The 18,537-nt window shown below is 41.5% G+C and overlaps 1 protein-coding gene across 1 annotated transcript in view; it reads right to left on the reverse strand.

Annotated features, from left to right (window-relative positions):
- SCN11A (sodium voltage-gated channel alpha subunit 11) overlaps positions 1 to 18,537 on the reverse strand; it is an 86,646-nt gene that overhangs the window by 10,275 nt on the left and 57,834 nt on the right. The window contains exons 19-23 of the mRNA XM_040479827.1: positions 17,917 to 18,090; positions 12,120 to 12,221; positions 11,397 to 11,666; positions 10,659 to 10,712; positions 7,867 to 8,004 (exon numbers count right to left, since the gene is read on the reverse strand). Of these exons, the coding sequence (XP_040335761.1) occupies positions 7,867 to 8,004; positions 10,659 to 10,712; positions 11,397 to 11,666; positions 12,120 to 12,221; positions 17,917 to 18,090 (738 nt within the window). The remainder of the gene's footprint in view (positions 1 to 7,866; positions 8,005 to 10,658; positions 10,713 to 11,396; positions 11,667 to 12,119; positions 12,222 to 17,916; positions 18,091 to 18,537) is intronic.

Genomic DNA, 18,537 nt, shown 5'->3' on the forward strand with positions numbered 1-18,537 from the left:
TATCTAGAAATGCTGAGTAAATCAGAACAAATTCTTTTAAAACGTACAGCTAAACTGGCACAAAAGACAGGAAAATCTCCAGGGTCTGAAAATCAATAGTGATCAAAAAGGACAGAGAGTAGGAAACTAGCTTGAAGCCATTGTGGGCCAAGAGCATGTGCTAATCTCTGTAAAAACTAGAATCTTGGGCCTTAATAAGTATAAGGGAGTCATGAGGGAAAAAGGCAGTGGGCTTATGCCAAGATGCCTCCATGAATCTGGGACTCCCCAAGTGCTACCAATGAACGGGTGAAGAAGAAAAAAGAATCTGTTGGTGGAGGAAGATAAGTAGGAAACTTAGTTTGGACTCGGGGTAAAAATCCAGTCTTCCCTGATAATTTGTGAATCCAGGCCTGCCTTGATGACAGTGTGGGATTTGAATTTTCACCACTACCAGTGTAGACCAAAAATATACAGCCTTATGGCAGTGTTTTCAACAATGGTGCTGGGGAAACTGGATATCCCCAAATTTCCCAGCACTAAGAATAAAGGTAAATCCTTACTTAACACCACACACACAAAAAAATAGCTCAAAAAAGATCAAAGACATAAAGGTAAGATCTAAAACAATAAAACTCTTAGAAGAAAACATAGGACAAAAACTTCACAACGTTAGATTTGGCAATGATTTCTTGCATGTGATGTGGAAGGCACAGAGAACAAAATTAAAAATAGACAAATTGGACTTCATGAAAATTTCTAAATTTTGTACATTAAAAGACATTATCAGTGGAGCCAAAAGGCAACTCACAGAATGGGGGGAAATATTTGCATATATGTACATATATATGTATATATGTATATGTATTTATTTTATATATGTATATATCATATACATATTTTTCTATGATTTTATTTTTAAGTAATATTTATACCCAACATGGGGCTCAAACTCAAACCCGAGACCAAGAGTCGTACGCTTCACTGACTCAGCCAGCCAGGTGCCCCTTATATATCAGAAATCATGTATCTGATAAGGGATTAATCAGAATATATGGAAAACTCCCAAAACTTAAAAACAAAAAAACCAAACAGCCAATGTCAGAGAAATTACTATCTGTGTTCTCTTCTAGAATTTTATGGTTTTAAGTCTCACATTTAGGTTTTTGATCCATTTTGAGTTTATTTTGGGGTATGGTGTTAGAAAGTGGTCCAGTTTCATTCTTTTACGCGTAGCTGTCCTGTTTTCCCAACGCCGCTTATTGAAGAGACTGTTTTTCACCCATTGTATATTCTTGCCTCCTTTGTCACAGATTAATTCACCAGATAAGCATGTATTTATTTCTGGGCTCTCTATCCTGTTCCATTGGTCTGTGTGTCTATTTGTGCCCCAGTGCCATGCTGCTTTGATTACTACAGGTTTGTAGCATATCTTAAAATCTGAAATTGCGATACTTCCAGCTTTGCTCTTCTTTCTCAAGATTGCTTTTACTCTTCAGGGTCTTTTGTGGTTCCACACAAAGTTTCGTGTTATTTGTTCTTGTTCTGTGAAAAATGCTGTTGGTATTTTGATGGGGATTGCATTGAATCCATAGATTGCTTTGGGTAGTATGGACATTTTAACAATATTAATTCTTCCAGTCCATGAGCATGGAATATCTTTCCATTTGTATCATCTTCGATTTCTTTCATCAATGTTTGTAGTTTTCAGAGTATAGGTCTTTCACCTCTGTGATTAAATTTATTCCTAGGCATTTTATTCTTTTAAGTGTAATTGTAAATGGAGTTGTTTTCTTAGTTTCTCTTTCTGCTACTTCATTATTAGTGTATTAAAATGCTACCAATTGGTGGGTATTAATTTTGTGTCCTGCACATTTACTGAACTTATCTATTACTTCTGGTAGTTTTTTTGGTAGAGTCTTTAGGATTTTGTTTGTATCGTTTCATGTCATCTGCAAATAGTGGCAATTTAACTTCTTTAACAATATGGATGACTCATTCCTTTTCTCTTGTCTCCAGCCATGGCTGGAACTTCCAGTACTATGTTGAATAAAGGTGCCAAGAGTGAATATCTTTGTCTTCTTCCTGATCTTAGAGGAAAAGCTCTCAGTTTCCCCTCCACTGAGTATGATGTTAGCTGTGGGCTTTTCGTATATGGCCTTTAATACGTTGAGGTATTTCCTTCTAAATCCCCTTTGTTAAGAGTTTTTTATCATGAATGAGTGTAGTATTTTTGTCAATATTTTTCTAGATGTCTCCTGAGGCAAGGGGGAAAAAAAGCAATGATAAATTATCAGGAGTACATCAAAATAAAAACTTTTGCACGGTGAAGAAAACCATCAACAAAACAAAAAGGCAACCTACTAAATGGGAGAAGACCTTTACAAATGATTTATCCACTAAGGGTAAATATCTAAAATATATAAAGAACTTATACAACTCAACAACCCAATTAAAAAATGGACAGGGGACCTGAATAGACACTTTTCCAAAGAGGACATACAAATGGCCAACAGACACATGAAAAAGGGCTCCACATCACTGTTGGGATCTTGATGCAAATCAAAATCACAGTGAGATATCACCTCACACCTGTCAGAATGACTAAAATAAAAAGGATAAGAAAGAACGAGTGTTGACAAGAATGTGGAGAAAAAGGAGCCCTCACGCACATTGGTAGGAATGCAAAATGGTGCAGCCACTGTGGAAAACAGTACGGAGGTTCCCCGAAACATTAAAAATAGAAATAGCATATGATCCAATAATTCTACTCCTGGGTACTTACCAAGAGAAAATGAAAACGCTAACTTAAAAAGATGCACACACCTCTATGTTTATTGTAGCATTATTTATAATAGCCAAGACATGGAAGAAACCTAAGCATCTATTGATAGACGAATGGATAAGGAAGATGTACTTCAGGGGCGGGTGCCTGGGTGGCTCAGTCGGTTAAGCATCTGAATCTGGCTCAGGTCATGATTTCACGGTTCATGAATCCGAGCCCCACATCGGGCTGTCTGCTGTCAGTGCGGAACCCGCTTTGGATCCTCTGTCTCCCTCTCTCCCTCTCTGCCCATGCAGAGCGCGCGCTCTCTCTCTCTTCCTCTCTCCCTCAAAAATAAATAGACATTAAAAAAAAAGGAAGATGTGGCACACATGTGTGCAATATTATGTGACCATTAAAAAAGGAGGAGTTTGTGCCATTTGTGACCACCTGGGTGGGCCTAGAGCGTATTATGCTAAGTAAAATAAGTCAAACTGAGAAAGACAAATTCCACATGATTTCACGCCGACGCGGAATCTAAAAACCAAACGGATAAACAAACAGAAAGCAGAATCAGACCTAGAATACAGAGAACAAAGCGATGATTGCCAGAGGGGGGAGGGGAGCAAAATGGGGGAGGGGAGTGGGAGACACAGGCTTCCAGTTATGGAGGGAATAAGTCATGGGAACAAAAGGCACGGCATATGGAATAGAGGCAGTGATACTGTAATAATGTTGAAGAGTGACAGATGGCAGCCACACCGTGGTGAGCACACGGTAATGTATAACCTTGGCAAATCACTATGTGCTACACCTGAAAGTAATGTGATATCATGCGTCCACTATACTCTAAATAAATAAATAAATAAATAAATAAATAAAACAATCCAATTCAGAAACTGGCAAAGGACTCGACTAGCCATGTGTCTAAAGAAGACATATAAATAGGCAACAGGCCTATGAAAAAAAACAAAAATTGCTCACCACCGGGAGTCAGAGATATCTGCACACCAATGTTCACGGCAGCTCTAGTCACGAAAGCTAAAATGTGGAAGCAACCCAGGTTGCTTCACCGTCCATCAAGAGCTGAGCGGCTGGGCAAAATGCGGCATATATACGCAGTGGAATATTCTTCAGCCTTAAAAAAGGAGATTCTGACATATGCTACAGCACGGACGAACCTTGAGGACACGATGCTGAGGGAAATAAGTCCATCACAAACGGACAAATGCCATAGAATTCCACTTACACGAGGTACTCAGAGCAGCCAAATTCATAGCAAAAGAAAGTAGAATGGGAGTTGCCAAGGGCTGGGGGAGGGGGAAGGAAAATGGGGAGGCAGGGTTGAACAGGTACAGAGTTTCGGTTTTACAAGATGAAAAGAGTTGTGGGGATGGGTAGGGGTGATGATTGCACAACATTATGAATGTACTTAATACCCCTGAACTGTACATGGAAAATGGTTAAGGTGGTAAATTTTATGTTATGTATATTGTACCACCGTAAAAAAAATAAATAAATAAATACATTTTTTTTGTAAAAAAAAAAAAAAACGCAGCCCTAGAAGTTAACCAGATTGTCTCAGGATGCCTGGCAGATATGCGTCTTCAGTAATCATATGCATCATGACAGTATGTATTAGTGCTGTTATTCTGAGACTGTCCTGTGTGTGTGTTGGGGTATAAGGCAAAAATGAGTAATCATGGAAAATGTTAATTCTATCATTTCCTGTGCCCGTGAGAATCGGTTTTCTCAGCATGGGAAAGAAGAGATTCAATTCAAGTTATTATCAGAGAAGAGGTTAAGTGAAAACCTTACAGTTCTCAACTTGAATGACCAGTATTCATATTTCTACATACATTTCCTTGAAGTCCTAAATGTGAATAGCTCTGGCCACTGAAAAATCCTAGAAGCAATGGCAATGAGCATTCCAGGTTGTGATCTTGGGATACCACCTCCCCACGCCACCCCCCGCAAAAAAAAAAAAAAAAAAAAAAAAAAAAAAACCAGAACTCCTTAGAGAAATGGCTGATTCTTGATCTGGCACAGGAGTGATACCACTTAGCCCTGGAATATCTTGTCATTCCAGATGGCAAGGAAGCTGTCAAACGGGAGGACCTGATTTTAATCCTGATTTGAAAAGAAACAAACTTTTTTTAAAAAAATTTTTTTTTTTTTAACGTTTATTTATTTTTTTTGGGACAGAGAGAGAGACAGAGCATGAACGGGGGAGGGGCAGAGAGGGAGGGAGACACAGAATCAGAAACAGGGTCCAGGCTCTGAGCCATCAGCCCAGAGCCCGACGCGGGGCTCGAACTCACGGACCGCGAGATCGTGACCTGGCTGAAGTCGGACGCTTAACCGACTGCGCCACCCAGGTGCCCCGAAAAGAAACAAACTTTAAGATCACTTGGTCAAAGGATGAAAGATAAATATTTTAAGAAAATGAAAGACTCAAAGAAATCTGAATGTTGACTGGGTACTTGACAAGCTTAAAGATTTCATGTTAAACTTTTTAGGTGTGATCATGCACTGTGTTTATGTTTAAAAAGAGATATGTCTTGGGGCGCCTGGGTGGCGCAGTCAGTTGGGCATCCGACTTCAGCCAGGTCACGATCTCGCGGCCCGTGAGTTCGAGCCCCGCGTCGGGCTCTGGGCTGATGGCTCGGAGCCTGGAGCCTGTTTCCGATTCCGTGTCTCCCTCTCTCTCTGCCCCTCCCCTGTTCATGCTCTGTCTCTCTCTGTCCCAAAAATAAATAAACGTTGAAAAAAAAAAAAAAGAGATATGTCTTGAAATATCGGTGGATGAAATGATGTGCTGTCATTTGCTCTGTTGAAAAATCTGGTGGCAGGATTGGATAAAGGGAGAGATGCCATAAAGATGGGGTTTTTTTTTTTTTTTAGTTTTTAAAAATGCTTTATTCACTTTTGAGTGAGAAAGAGACAGAGCATGAGCAGGGGGAGGGGCAGAGAGAGAGGGAAAAATAGAATCTGAACCAGGTTCCAGGCTCTGAGCTGTCCGCACAGAGCCCAACGCGGGGCTCGAACTCACGAACAGTGAGATCATGACCTGAGCCGAAGTCGAACGCCTAACCAAATGAGCCACCCAAGCGCCCCCATAAAGAAGCTCTTAAATCAATAAACATGTTGGGTGATGGGTAGTGTAGGTTCATTTTAGTAGACTCTTGTGCATGTTGGAAATCTTCTATAATAAAAGGTAAAGACAAAACGAAATGCCATGGCCTGATCAAAACAGTGATTTCAAATGTAAGCTGAAATCTAAAATCACAAGGCCTTGACATCCAAATTATAAGTATTGACTGAAGTCAAGCCGCATATAACAGAGGTGACGCCACACCACACACCTCCAAGTAATAGCAGCAGTAAACTTACAGAAGGACAATGAGTGACTTTCCCAGAAGTCACTAAAGGCTAATCAGGGGCGCCTGGGAGGCTCAGTCAGTTAAACGTCTGACTTCGGCTCAGGTCATGATCTCACCCACGGTTTGTGGGTTCGAGCCCCGTGTCAGGCTCTGTGCCGACAGCTCAGAGCCTGGAGCCTGCTTCGGATTCTGTGTCTCCCTCTCTCTCTGCCCCTCCCCTGCTCTCTCTCTCTCTCTCTCACTCTCTCTCAAAAATAAACATTAAAAAATATTTTTAATAAGTAACAAAGCTAATCAGTATCAGTCTACATTTTGGATAGATTACAAGAGTTCAAGAAAAATTGAAAAGAGCCATAAAAAAGTTAGAAAACCAAAGGTGAATATTTAGTTACCTGATTTTAGGATTTGGGGATTCAGTTTCTACATGTAAGAGAAGAGGCCAAAAAAGGACAAGATTGGGAGTTCGGTCCCATAAAAATACTAAATGCCTACAAATCAAAAATGTCATTACAGAAATATAAGAAGCAAGTCACAAATTGGACTTAATATATAAAAACATAAGAAAAAATGACAATTTCCATTTGGAAAAGAGACAAAGGGAGAAATATAGCCATCAATCTGAAAAAATATATAAGCTCACAAATGATTAAATAAATGAACAATGAGATAACACCTTTACCCATCAAGCTGGAAATGAAAAATTATAAAAATACAAATGATGAGAACAGAGAAAACAGGCATTTTTATATCTTGCAATCCTGTTGCAAGGAGCGCCGAGCACAGCATTTCTGAAAGGTTATTTGACAATATATGTTTAATGCCTTAAATTCTAGAAACTTATCCTGAGAAAATAATCACAGATACAGAGAGAATTTCAAGAATGTTCACGATTGTTTTAGAAGAGCAAGAAATTTAGAAATGACCTAAATGTCCAAAAAAGAAGGGAATGATTAAGATAAATTACTATCTATCTATAATATGAGATGCAATTCAGCCCTGAAAATTCTCACAATAGAGATGATTTCATCACATGGGCTCAGTACTAATGGGGAAGGGGGGTGCTACAAAATTAAAAATATTCTGTCATCTCAACCATGTACAAGGAATACATATTTAGTGAGAAAGTAACTGATGAGGCTTACTCTAAACCTGTTATCGTCTAGTGACCACCTTAGTGGCGATTAAATTTTTTTAGTCTTCTTTTATTTTCCACATTCACTAAACATCCCCTTATAGACTACAGAATCAGAAAAAAAATACACATCTGTTTATTACAATGCATGACGAAAAAAATCTCCCTAAAAAAACCCTGCCTCTTTCCCAACCAACTTGTTTCCAAGTAAGTTCACAAAATCTGCCGAGACTCGCGTGCTGGGAGCCAGGACGCAAGTTTGCTGGAAAAGGAGAGTTCTTCTTTTTGTCTTGGATTACAAGGTACACTTGAAAGGTTACTTAAATATGACTGTAGAGTCATAAATACTAATCCTAGTACGTGTTTTTCTGTTGGGGTTCAACAGTGTCCTCTGTGTAAGGGGGTAGAATGGAGAATAAAAAGCAGCGATTTAATAGAAACCAGCTATCCTCAATCTCTTTTCAGCCATATCTCCAAGAATCTTCTCCAGGTAGCTTTGTTCCCATGCAGATGATGCTTTGCACCACAATCTAGATCAGCATTGTGTTCCTTCCAAGCCCTTTGGGGAAGACGTAAAAGCACCAAATCAGAACAACCCCCATACTTATCTTTTTCTGCTGTTGGTTGAAGTTGTCAATAATAACACCGATGAAGAGATTCAGAGTAAAGAATGAGCCAAAGATGATAAAAGCCACGAAGAAAAGGTAGTTTTGTGGGTTCTCCTCAAACCCTGGCTGTAGTTCTTTCTGTTAGGGAGTTTTTTAAACAAGAAATGAAAACAATTACTGGAGAAAATTAGAAGCCATCTTAACTACTTTATCTAAAAGACCACAGTGTCTCTCGGCAGGAGCTTTAGCTCCCCAGCCTCCTCCAACCAGCCATGGCTCGGGCAGGGAGACCCTCTTTAAGCTTCCCCTTGAGGGGCTTAAGTGGTACCATGCAATGGGGAGGGCATGTGAAAAGAGGCGTAGGCTTTTTCTCCTAAGCAATAGAGAATCATGAAAGGGTTGTAAGATTGGGGAATGGCATGACCCCATGTGTCCTTTGAGAAGGTCTCTAGAATGTCTATATGGACACATAACTGGAAGGAGCCAGACTGGAGATGAGGCCACTGGAGAAGGGGCACAGTCCCTTCAGGCAGAGGTGACTACCAACTCTTGATGAACAGCTACATCCTTCAGATAGAGCCCACTGTTGTATCTAGTCTGTGCTTGTGCCCGGTCACTCTTGAATTCCCAGTGCCTGGCATACTTTGTGACATGTAGATTCTCAATACACCTTGGATGGATGGATGGATGGATGGATGGATGGATGGATGGATGGATGAGTGAATTAGTAATCAAGCGCTAGAGCAGACGCAAAAATGGACCACAACTAACTTCCCCCAACTCAAGGTGTGACCAAAAGCATCCAAAATCCCCTTTGTCCAAGTTCTTCACATTGTCATTGGCTTTATGCAGTTTGGGGACAGGTGGCAGGAAGATTTCTCTTTTCTTTCTCCAGATGACATGCGAAGATATATCTATGAGTGTTGATAGCTCTGTCACTTGTTGAATGTTTTTATGATGTTTGCTATTTAATACCCACCACAAAGACTAATGTAATGAAGGTAATATTTGAAAATATTTTTGTCTTTTGCCTTGAAGAGTACCTGGCCTTGGTCCCAATTGGCTTGAGATGTCCATTTGTTTGAACTAAGGGTAGCCATTAGTACAAAAACTATATAATGGAAAGAATCACCACTCAGCATCTGACATTTAAAATAAGGTTATAATGCAGGCTAACCATCCTGCAAAGGGAGGTTCAACTAGGGAAAGTAAATGATAAAAGCTCACCTCTCTTGTACCCAGAAAAAGCAGTAGAGAGACAGAGAATATCAGAGTCATGAGATGTGTATCCTGATTCTCCCTCCATGGGTTTGGAGAGGGGACTTGGGATTCAGTAAATTGAAAGGAACATGAAGGGGGGAAAGAGGATAGTTTTGCTCAACTTCTGTATTTTTCTAAAAGGAAGCTGCTGCCGGGAAGGCCTGGGATACATTGTGCAGGCAGGATGACTTAAGAGGTTAGAGTAGCATACTTGGACAGAAAGAGTCTCTCAAACTTTTCAGTTTTCATGAGGCTGGGAAATGGAGTTGCTAGCCATGGGCCCGCCCTGATGGGCTTTTGGTAAGTGATGGGAGTAGTCTGCTGGGCCAGGGAGCCAAGTAGAGGACATGACAGAGAGTCAGTGTTTAAGGCCAGGAAGAGTTAAGGGGGAGAAAGGCCCATGTTTTCAACAATATTTGAGACCCGCAAGATTCTCTGTGACTACACAGACAAGGGTATCATCATGCTAGGTGCCAGCACATACCAGCTATAATGTCCCAGGACCAGCATCAGGATGGGCATCCCTCCACCCACCGCCACCCACCTATCATTCGCTCAGGGAACATACGTAAGCCACGCTTCCTGCAGACTTCTGCATAAGATTCCCTCCCCATCCCCCACCTCCACCTCAAGGCAAATGGATGCCTAAGGTAAACTAGGGTGAAGGTCATATACTCAAAAGACAAAAATTAAGCACATTAATACTTTAAAATACTGCGTTTGTTATAATTTACTACTGTACCACTTCTCACACCCCCAGTGCTGCCTCTACCAGCTCACATGTATTGAACATCTACTATGTGCCAGGCATCAATTCTGCAGACTCTCAAACAGAACAACATGTGTGTGACGACAAGGCAAAAATAATGCTGGCTCCATTCTTGACTCAACCGTCTGCTTACTCCATGGCTTTGGGCAGCATTCTTCCCTTCTACTCCTCAGTTCTCCCTACTGGGAAATAGAAATGGCCTAGATGGCTGAGTACCCTTCCGACTCTGGGAATCCATGATTTTACTTCTTACTTAACTAGAATTTAACAGGTGGCAATCGCCAGAAGCCCGTTTAGTCTCTGGAGAGACTGTAGCCATGGGAAGCCTCTCTTATCGGATGCAGTCCACCTGTAAGGTCTTCCCACAGCCCTTGGCTGGCACCCTTTGAAATCTGGCTTCTGCCTGTATACCCATTTGGAAAAGAAGCGAGAGAGGAAAATCAAGGCATTCTGTGACTCTGTTGCTTCTGACTCCAAAGCATCCCGAATCCCTCTTGTCCAAGTTCTCCTCCGTGAGAGGTTGTTCCTTGGTCACCATGGAGAAACAGGACTGGGCTTTGGAGCAGAATGGAATGGAACACTCATCAGAAGATGAATGGAAACTTTTTTTTTTTGATCCCTATTTCATAGTGTTTGTCCCAAGGAAAACAGGGCAAGAACGCTAGCCAGTGGAACTACGACGTGGGAAGTTCTAGACCGTGTAGTGATGACATCCCTGATGTGACCCTGGCACTCTCTGTAACATGGCAGAACACGAGCTCACCCCTCTGGAGTCGACAGCTGCATACATGATATCCATCCAGCCCTTAAATGTTGCCTGTAACAAAAGCAGAGAAACATGAACACAGAGACTTGCGATCTACAGATGTGTGCCGTAAAACAGCCAGCGAGGCCCAGTGGGCAGATGCGTCCGAGACGATGCCCCACCCTTCCAGGACGGAATGGCCAGGTGAAAGAGAATTCCTTTCCTTTACAAAGGAATTCAGACTATGGGTGTCTTGTGGGTTTTTTTTTCTTCTTCATTTATACAAAATAAAGAGTTTTTTGTTTTTTTTTTTTAAAGAAATTCCTGCCTTAAAAATTTCTGGAGAAGCTGTGTTAAAGCTGCTGGAAAGAGCCTGGCCGAGGCTTCCCTCATGCCTCATGTTTGTGCTGTTCAAGCCCCGGCAACCGTGGTTTGACCAGAGGACTGACTTCCAACAAAGAAGCGCTGCTTAGCAACTGAGTCTCCGCTCCTGTTTGGCTCTGGAGAGTAAGGCGCCATACGGGACAGGGTGAGAGATGTACAGGGCCTTGCGTGGAGGTTGAGGCTCAGTAAACAAGAAAGTTGGAGACACTCAGTGGGGGGCAGTTCCAGAGGGCACTGGCTTCCACATGAGGAACCGGGATTCGATTCTACCAGCTCAATGCAGTCACTGTGTTTTTCATTAACCCGAGAAACGATTTATGCTTCTTTTAAGGTTTCTCTCCTCAGAGTGAAAAATATACCAACGGCACTTACCACTTGCAAGAGGGCAAGGTAAGCCATTCCCACATTGTCAAAGTTGACCGGCGGGGTGACCCAAGAGAAATTTCCACTTTCGCATTGACTTTGGTTTGCAACAACGCTGTAATTTATAACTGAGTTTGTATCTGATACATTAATGCATCTTCCAAATTTTCCAGAGAAGAAGTTTACTCCCAGGATACAAAATATGAGCCAGAAAATGAGGCAGACAAGCAAAACATTCAGAATGGCAGGTATGGCACCTATGAGAGCATTGACGACCACCTTAAAAAAGAAAACGGAAGAAAAAGTAGGATTCACCAAGCTCCGGATCTCAGGATGGGCCTGATGTGCAGGACTGGACCTCTTAGGGTCTGTCTTTACTTTCTACCCTCAAACTCCCAACCCCGCATCCTAGGACAAGCCCTGCTCTCGGCTCCATATGGACCCATTTCTCTTGTCACTGAGGATCACTTGAGAAGTGTCTTCTGATGACAGTGTCACAGACCTATGGGACACCTGCCCTAGGATTGAAGGAAAGCCGGAACCCATCTTGCCTACCACAGAATGCACGCTACGTCCTGAATTTTTCATCTCTCAAATTCTAAACAGCGCGTTAGGTAGGAAGGAGTCCAGAAACAGCTTGACGATTTAAGGGAAGCCCAGCCCAAGAAGAACGATTGGTATTTCCACCTCTCCCTGACAGCTGACCTTCCTCCCCTTTGCTGAAGAACGTACCTTCATTCCTTCAAACTGGGACAGTGCGCGCAGGGGCCTCAGTGCTCGTAGAGTCCTGAAGGACTTCAAGCTCTTTAGGTCGATGAGACTGGTCACAGAGACCTGGTAGGAAGAGAAGCGATAGGTAGTGTACCTGACTTGGCTCCCAGGGAAGCCAGTGGGGGGCTGGTAGCCCTCATTCCGAGAGGCAGACACAGGGTATCCTCAGTGGATTATCCAGAAACAGAAGCCAGCCAGCCTTCTAGAAGTCGGAAGGCAAGTTAAGAGGCTGTTTTTGCTCCAGTCTGCCAAAGCTACAACCCATGCAGGTGAGGGCAATGCACTTACATGATTTAATGAAAGACAAAGAAAAGTGAGAAATTGTTAAAAGAAACCAAAGGACATGACACAATGATGTGTCACTTAGGGTCCTGAACTGGATCCTGGACTAGGGGGAGGTGAGGGAAGGTGACACAGGTGGATAGAAAGAATTAACCATAAAGGACCTTATTGAAACGATTGACAAAATTAGAAAATGTGTATGGATCTTACTATTGAGTCACGTTAAATTTGCTAACTTTGATAATTGTGCTGTGACCGTGTGAAACAATGTCATTGTTCTCAGGAAATACACACTGGAATGTTTAGGGGTAAAGAGGTGTGGTGCCTGCAACCTAATCTCAAGCAGTTTAGCAAGAAAAATGAAGAGAAAAGGACAAAGCAGATGGGGTGAAATGTTAACAACTGGTGAATCTGGGGAAAGAGTATAAGGGGTTCTTTAGGCTGTTTCTTGCAACTTTTCCGTAACATCCTCAACTATCCGTTTCAACATCAAAATTAAAAGTTACAATGAAATAATAAATTGTTTGCTAGTATTTCCCCTCACTCAGTTAAATTTGGGGGGGAATTAAATCCAATTTTCTCTCCCCACATACTTCTTCCCAATGAGTCAGGACTAAGGACTGGAAAGCTCTATAAACACACTAAATTGAAACTTAAATATAATGAGCTTAAGTTGCACACCACCATCTGCGGATTCCAGTCACTCTCATCGATTATGCAGAGGCTCAGCTTGCAAGACGGGTTGCTCAGCGGGACAGGAAGGGAGTTATCCTACAACTGACTATGCCGATATTAGAGTTCGCTATTCTCTAAAACCGTTCCCCACTAATCCTGCCAATCTCATCGTAGTAGTAAAATACTGGCAAATTCAGAGAGACTGAGTGAGTTGGTATGGCAGAATGACAAGATTTCTAAATGGGTAATTCAGCTTTTAAAAAATTATCGATTCAAAATGCTCTTATTTATAAAGGTTTCCTAAAATAGGCTGTTTGTTTGTAACGGCGCTGCCTGTCGGGAGAGTTATTTCAGCAGCTTTTCCACAAATACTCTTTCTACCTGGTTCCTGGCAAGAGTGAAAAGAACGGCACAGCTTACGGGTTCTTCTGGGTTTACCCGTAGAACCCACCGTATGGGTGGGGAAGAAGGGTCCCTAGAGGGACATTGTACACCTCTTCACCTGGAATCCGATCCCCAGTCTCCGTTCCACTAGATTCAGAAGCACTGAGGAGGCGCGCAGACATAAAAACACCCCCACTCTTTCCCACTCTCCAGTCTTCTGCTGCTTTTTATCTTATCTTTTTTTTCCTCTCTAACTTGCATTTATCCGTCCGCACCGTGTGAACGGTCACCATTTTGATACATATCTTTTTTTCCTTGTGGCTTATTCCTTTTAACTGTGGTGAAATATTACAGTATATAAATATCCAGATTTTATGGATCCATTCCCCCTTGGTGAGTATCTAGGTTATTTCCATTTCTTTGCTGCTATGAACAACAAACTGGACAGCTGTATGCATTTCTCCTGCCTACGTACTCAAGAATTTTCCTTACATGTCTAACTAGAAGTGGTATTTCTGGATAGTAAATTACAAATTGGGCTCGTTTGCAATTTTACTTAATAGTGCAAAATTTTTCTGGGGCACCTGGGTGGCTTAGTTGGTTAAGTGTCTGACTTTTGATTTCAGCTCAGGTCATGATCCCAGGGTTACAGGATCGAGCCCCACATCAGGCTCGGTGCTGAGTGTGGAGCCTGCTTGGGATTCTCTCTCTCCTTCTGTCCCTCTGTCCTGCTCTCTCTTTCTCTCTCTCTCTCTCTCAAAATAAACAAATAAACCTTTTTTAAAAAAAAGTCCCTGAAATTTTATTACATTAGTAGCAGTGATTAGAGATTCCATTTTCTTATATCTTTCTAAGTATTAGAGATTATCCAACTTTAAAATTTTTGTCAGTCTGATGAGTAACACAGTTTCTCATTTTAACATGTACTTCTGTGCTAATTGGTGATGCAGCTAGTATGTATTTCTTCATATATTTATTACAACTTGAGTTCCTTATGTGAATTACCTGTTTGCATCCTTCTCCCATTCTTACATTGGGTTGTCTTTCTCTTAAGAGCTGTAGGGAGTTTTTTATACTATGGATAATAATTTTCTGTTATGTATGTGTCAAATACTGTCTCCAGGCCCTAGCCTGTCTTTATAATTACAATTCTACTGAATAAAAAACCCAGAAGTTTTACATTTTGGGATAGTTGAATTCAAATATGTTCTTGTGGTTGTGTTTGTATTTTTCTTTTTACATACATTTTTTTTTAATTTTTTTTTTCAACGTTTATTTATTTTTGGGACAGAGAGAGACAGAGCATGAACGGGGGAGGGGCAGAGAGAGAGGGAGACACAGAATCCGAAACAGGCTCCAGGCTCTGAGCTGTCAGCCCAGAGCCCGACGCGGGGCTCGAACTCACGGACCGCGAGATCGTGACCTGGCTGAAGTCGGACGCTTAACCGACTGCGCCACCCAGGCGCCCCCATACATTTTTTTTTTTTAAGTCCGACCATTTATTTTGAGAGACAGAGTGCATGCAAGCAGGGGAGGGGAAGAGAGAGAGGGAGAGAAGATCCCACGCAGGCTTCTTGCTGTCAGTGCAGAACCCAGTGCAGGTCTCCAACTCACAAACTGTGAGATCATTACCTGAGTCGAAATCCAGAGTTGGATGTTTAACTGACTGAGCCACCCAGGCGCCCCCCTATTTTTCTACTTCAAAATTATAAAGATCATTTTACACAATGCTGATTAACAAGCAGTGTAAAAGGATTATTCACAGACATTCTCTTATTTAATCTGCACAATAATTTTCTGAATTAAGTACATTTTATATCACCTACCATGTTACAGACAAGGAAACCCAAAGCCCAGAGGATTAACAACTTACTTCAAGTGGAATTGGCGTTCACACCCTGGCCCATGTGATGCTACAGCTAATAATAGCAATAGTGGACCACACTTATCCAGTGCCTTGTCTGGGATTTATAAAGCATATAATTATAAGATTATTTCTTTCCTTGTTCTACTCATTTTTGTTCCGTTCATTTTGTTATCAAGGTTATACTTGTCTCATTAAGTAAAGTTTGTAAGCTTCCTCTCTTTTCTTATTCTTTGTAACAATTTGAATAAGGTTGGGGGTAACTGCCTATCTTAGTTCAGACTGCTGTAACAGAATATCGTAGCCTGGGTTGCTTATAAATAATGGAAATTTATTTCTCACAGTCTGGAGCTGGGAAGTCCAAGATCAAGGTGTCAGCAGAATCACTGTCTGGTGAGAGGCCACATCCTGGCTCACCTATTGCTTTCTTCTCCCTGTGTCTTCCCGTGACAGAAGGGGTGAGGAAGCTCTGTGGGGTTCTCTTTTATAGCAGCTGTAGTTCCATTCATGAGGGCTCTTCCCTCATAACCTCTGCTCGTAACCTAATAAACACCTCTAAATAGGAACACATTGAGGATTACGTTTCAACATATGAATTTTAGGGGATGCAAACATTCAGTCTATAGCACTACTCCTTGAAAGTTTGATACAACTTGCCTGTAAAACCATCTCGGCTTGGTGCCTTTTTTGACAGTGTGGTTTTGAACTACTGTTTTGGTATTTTAAATGGTTATTGTTAGATTTGTGTTTTCCATTTTGTATCTGGTCAAATTTTGGCACTCGGTAAAAAGTCTATACTCTCATTTTTATTAATGTGAAGATTTATGTCAAAAGAAGGAAGCACTTTGCTTAAGGTTGCACAGAAAAAGCACAGACAAGAGAGCTTTAGGATCAGTTTCCTGAGTTGAGGTCAGTGGACCACAGGTCCCTAGAATGGAGATGCCAATCATTTGTCCACTGTCTTATGGGTTCTTCACTATAATATAAGAAGATAATGGATTCAGAATGATTTGCACCCTGGAAACTGACAGGGTTGACAGACGTGGATATATTTATTTCCTTTTATCACTCCTGTTGGAGCTCCCATAGCACTGCTGCCTTTCTAAAATGCCTGAAACATATGGCTACTTGTGTCCACCAATAGTTTTTTTAATTTTTATTTAAACTCTAGTTAGTTAACATACAGTGCAATACTGGTTTCAGGAGTAGAATTCAGTGATTCATCACTTACATACAACACCCAGTGCTCATCCCAACAAGTGCCCTCCTTAATGCCCACCACCCATCTAGCCCATCTCCCTACCCACCTCCCCTCCAGCAACACTCAGTCTGTTCTTTATTGTTAAGAGTCTCTTATGGTTTGTTTCCCTCTTTCCCTTTCTCCCCCTTCCCATATGTTTATCTGTTTCTTAAATCCCACACATGAGTAAAACCATATGGTTTTTGTCTTTCTCAGTGTGACTTATTTCGCTTAGCATAATACACTCTGGTTCTATCTACATTGTTTCAAATGGCAAGATTTCATTCTTTTGATGGCTGAGTAATAGTCCACTATGTACATATATACCACATCTTCTTTATCCATTCATGAGTCGATGGACGCTTGGGTGTGTCCACCAACATTAGCAACATTATGGTTCTCCAAATAGGTATGCTGACCACATGGTTTATGCACGTATCATGTCTACTTCTTTAAATAGCAGGGACAAAGTCTAACTAGTTAGCTCATGGTAGAAAGGATATCAATGTTAAAATCAAGGGCTTTAGAGTGAGGCTTCCTGGGTTTTTGAGTTTCACCTCCGCCATTTCTAGCCAATCTTTGACACGTTTCTTAACTTCTCTATGACTTAGTTTCTTCCTGCGTATATGAGAAAAGTAATAGTGCCTACCGTACTGAGTGGTTGTGATAGCTAAAAGAGAGAATGCATGTGAAGCATATAGCAGAGTACCTGGTACAGACAAAGCTTTTGATAAGTGTGATATACTATTATTAGCTTTAGCATCACACAGACCAAGGTGTGAGTCCCAGTTTCATCTGAAGCAAGTTGCTAACCACCTGAGCTTCAAAGTTCTTTGTCCGTAATCTGGTAGGTGATGTATAACTCTGCTTAAGCCAGAGCACTGATGTGCAGATTAAATGAAAGAATGTTCTTATGTTGCTTGACAATCAAAAGGGAGACCAGCTTAGTCTACTGGCTTCTGACCTGCTTGGAGAAGTCTTCAGAGAAAAGAGAAAGTTGGAAGGAGAAGGGTAGGACACTCAATATTATTCTAGGCATACATCAGACATAAGCAGCGCTTATGGAGAGAACTGGATGAGTCATCATGGAAAGGGCTGGGGTGGTGAGAATATGAAGTGCAGTGCGAAGAATGTGACCCAGAACAGACGGGACTGCTGATGGGTAGATGACGACTATTTGCAAGTACTGTGGAGAAAAATATTTTGGAGAGGCATCCATATAAGGCACACAGGAAAGGCAGCTCCCGTATGATGCCCACCCCTCCCCTCCCCCCAACCCTTGCCCGCATGGGACACAGAGATGTTAAACTTACAATTACAATGATGAAGTCAAGCCAGCACCAGACACTGGTGAAATACTTCCCAAATCCAAAGGCTACCCATTTTAGACCCATCTCCAGGATAAAAATGTATGTGAAAATATGGTCAGTACAATTAAGTAATGCTTGGATATTGGGTCGTTTCTCAAGGTGAATATCTTCAAATACCTGAAATGATAAAGCATAGCCATAGGCCAGGTTGAATATTTGCACAGAACTGCTTGAGGACTCTACTTTTTAATTTTTCTTCCTTATTTGAATAAACTAGTATCTCTTTTGGTGACAAGGTTTTGCTCAAAAGGTATTAAGGATGAAATGTCTCAGTGGAATCAATTCCTTGAGTAAATAAAACCACAAGAAGGTAGATCCTATTTCTAGACTTCCATTGCCACAAGAGCTCCCTAGGTTCTCATCACTGACCCCTGAAATGTGAAAACATCTTCCTAACAGATCACCACACAATTTCCCGATCTTCCTGATCCTTCCAACTCTTGTCAACAATATCTTGCCAACGTTTCCAGAACCACTCAGTGAAATATTCCATCTCTCTCATCCTCCTAGTTACTTTAGTAGCCCTATTCAGTGGCTCTCCATTGCCTGTAACACCTTAGGTCC

This window comes from Herpailurus yagouaroundi, unplaced genomic scaffold (assembly GCF_014898765.1).
Source record: "Herpailurus yagouaroundi ecotype Mexico unplaced genomic scaffold, PumYag 159, whole genome shotgun sequence".
In the NCBI taxonomy this organism is placed as follows: domain Eukaryota; kingdom Metazoa; phylum Chordata; class Mammalia; order Carnivora; family Felidae; genus Herpailurus; species Herpailurus yagouaroundi.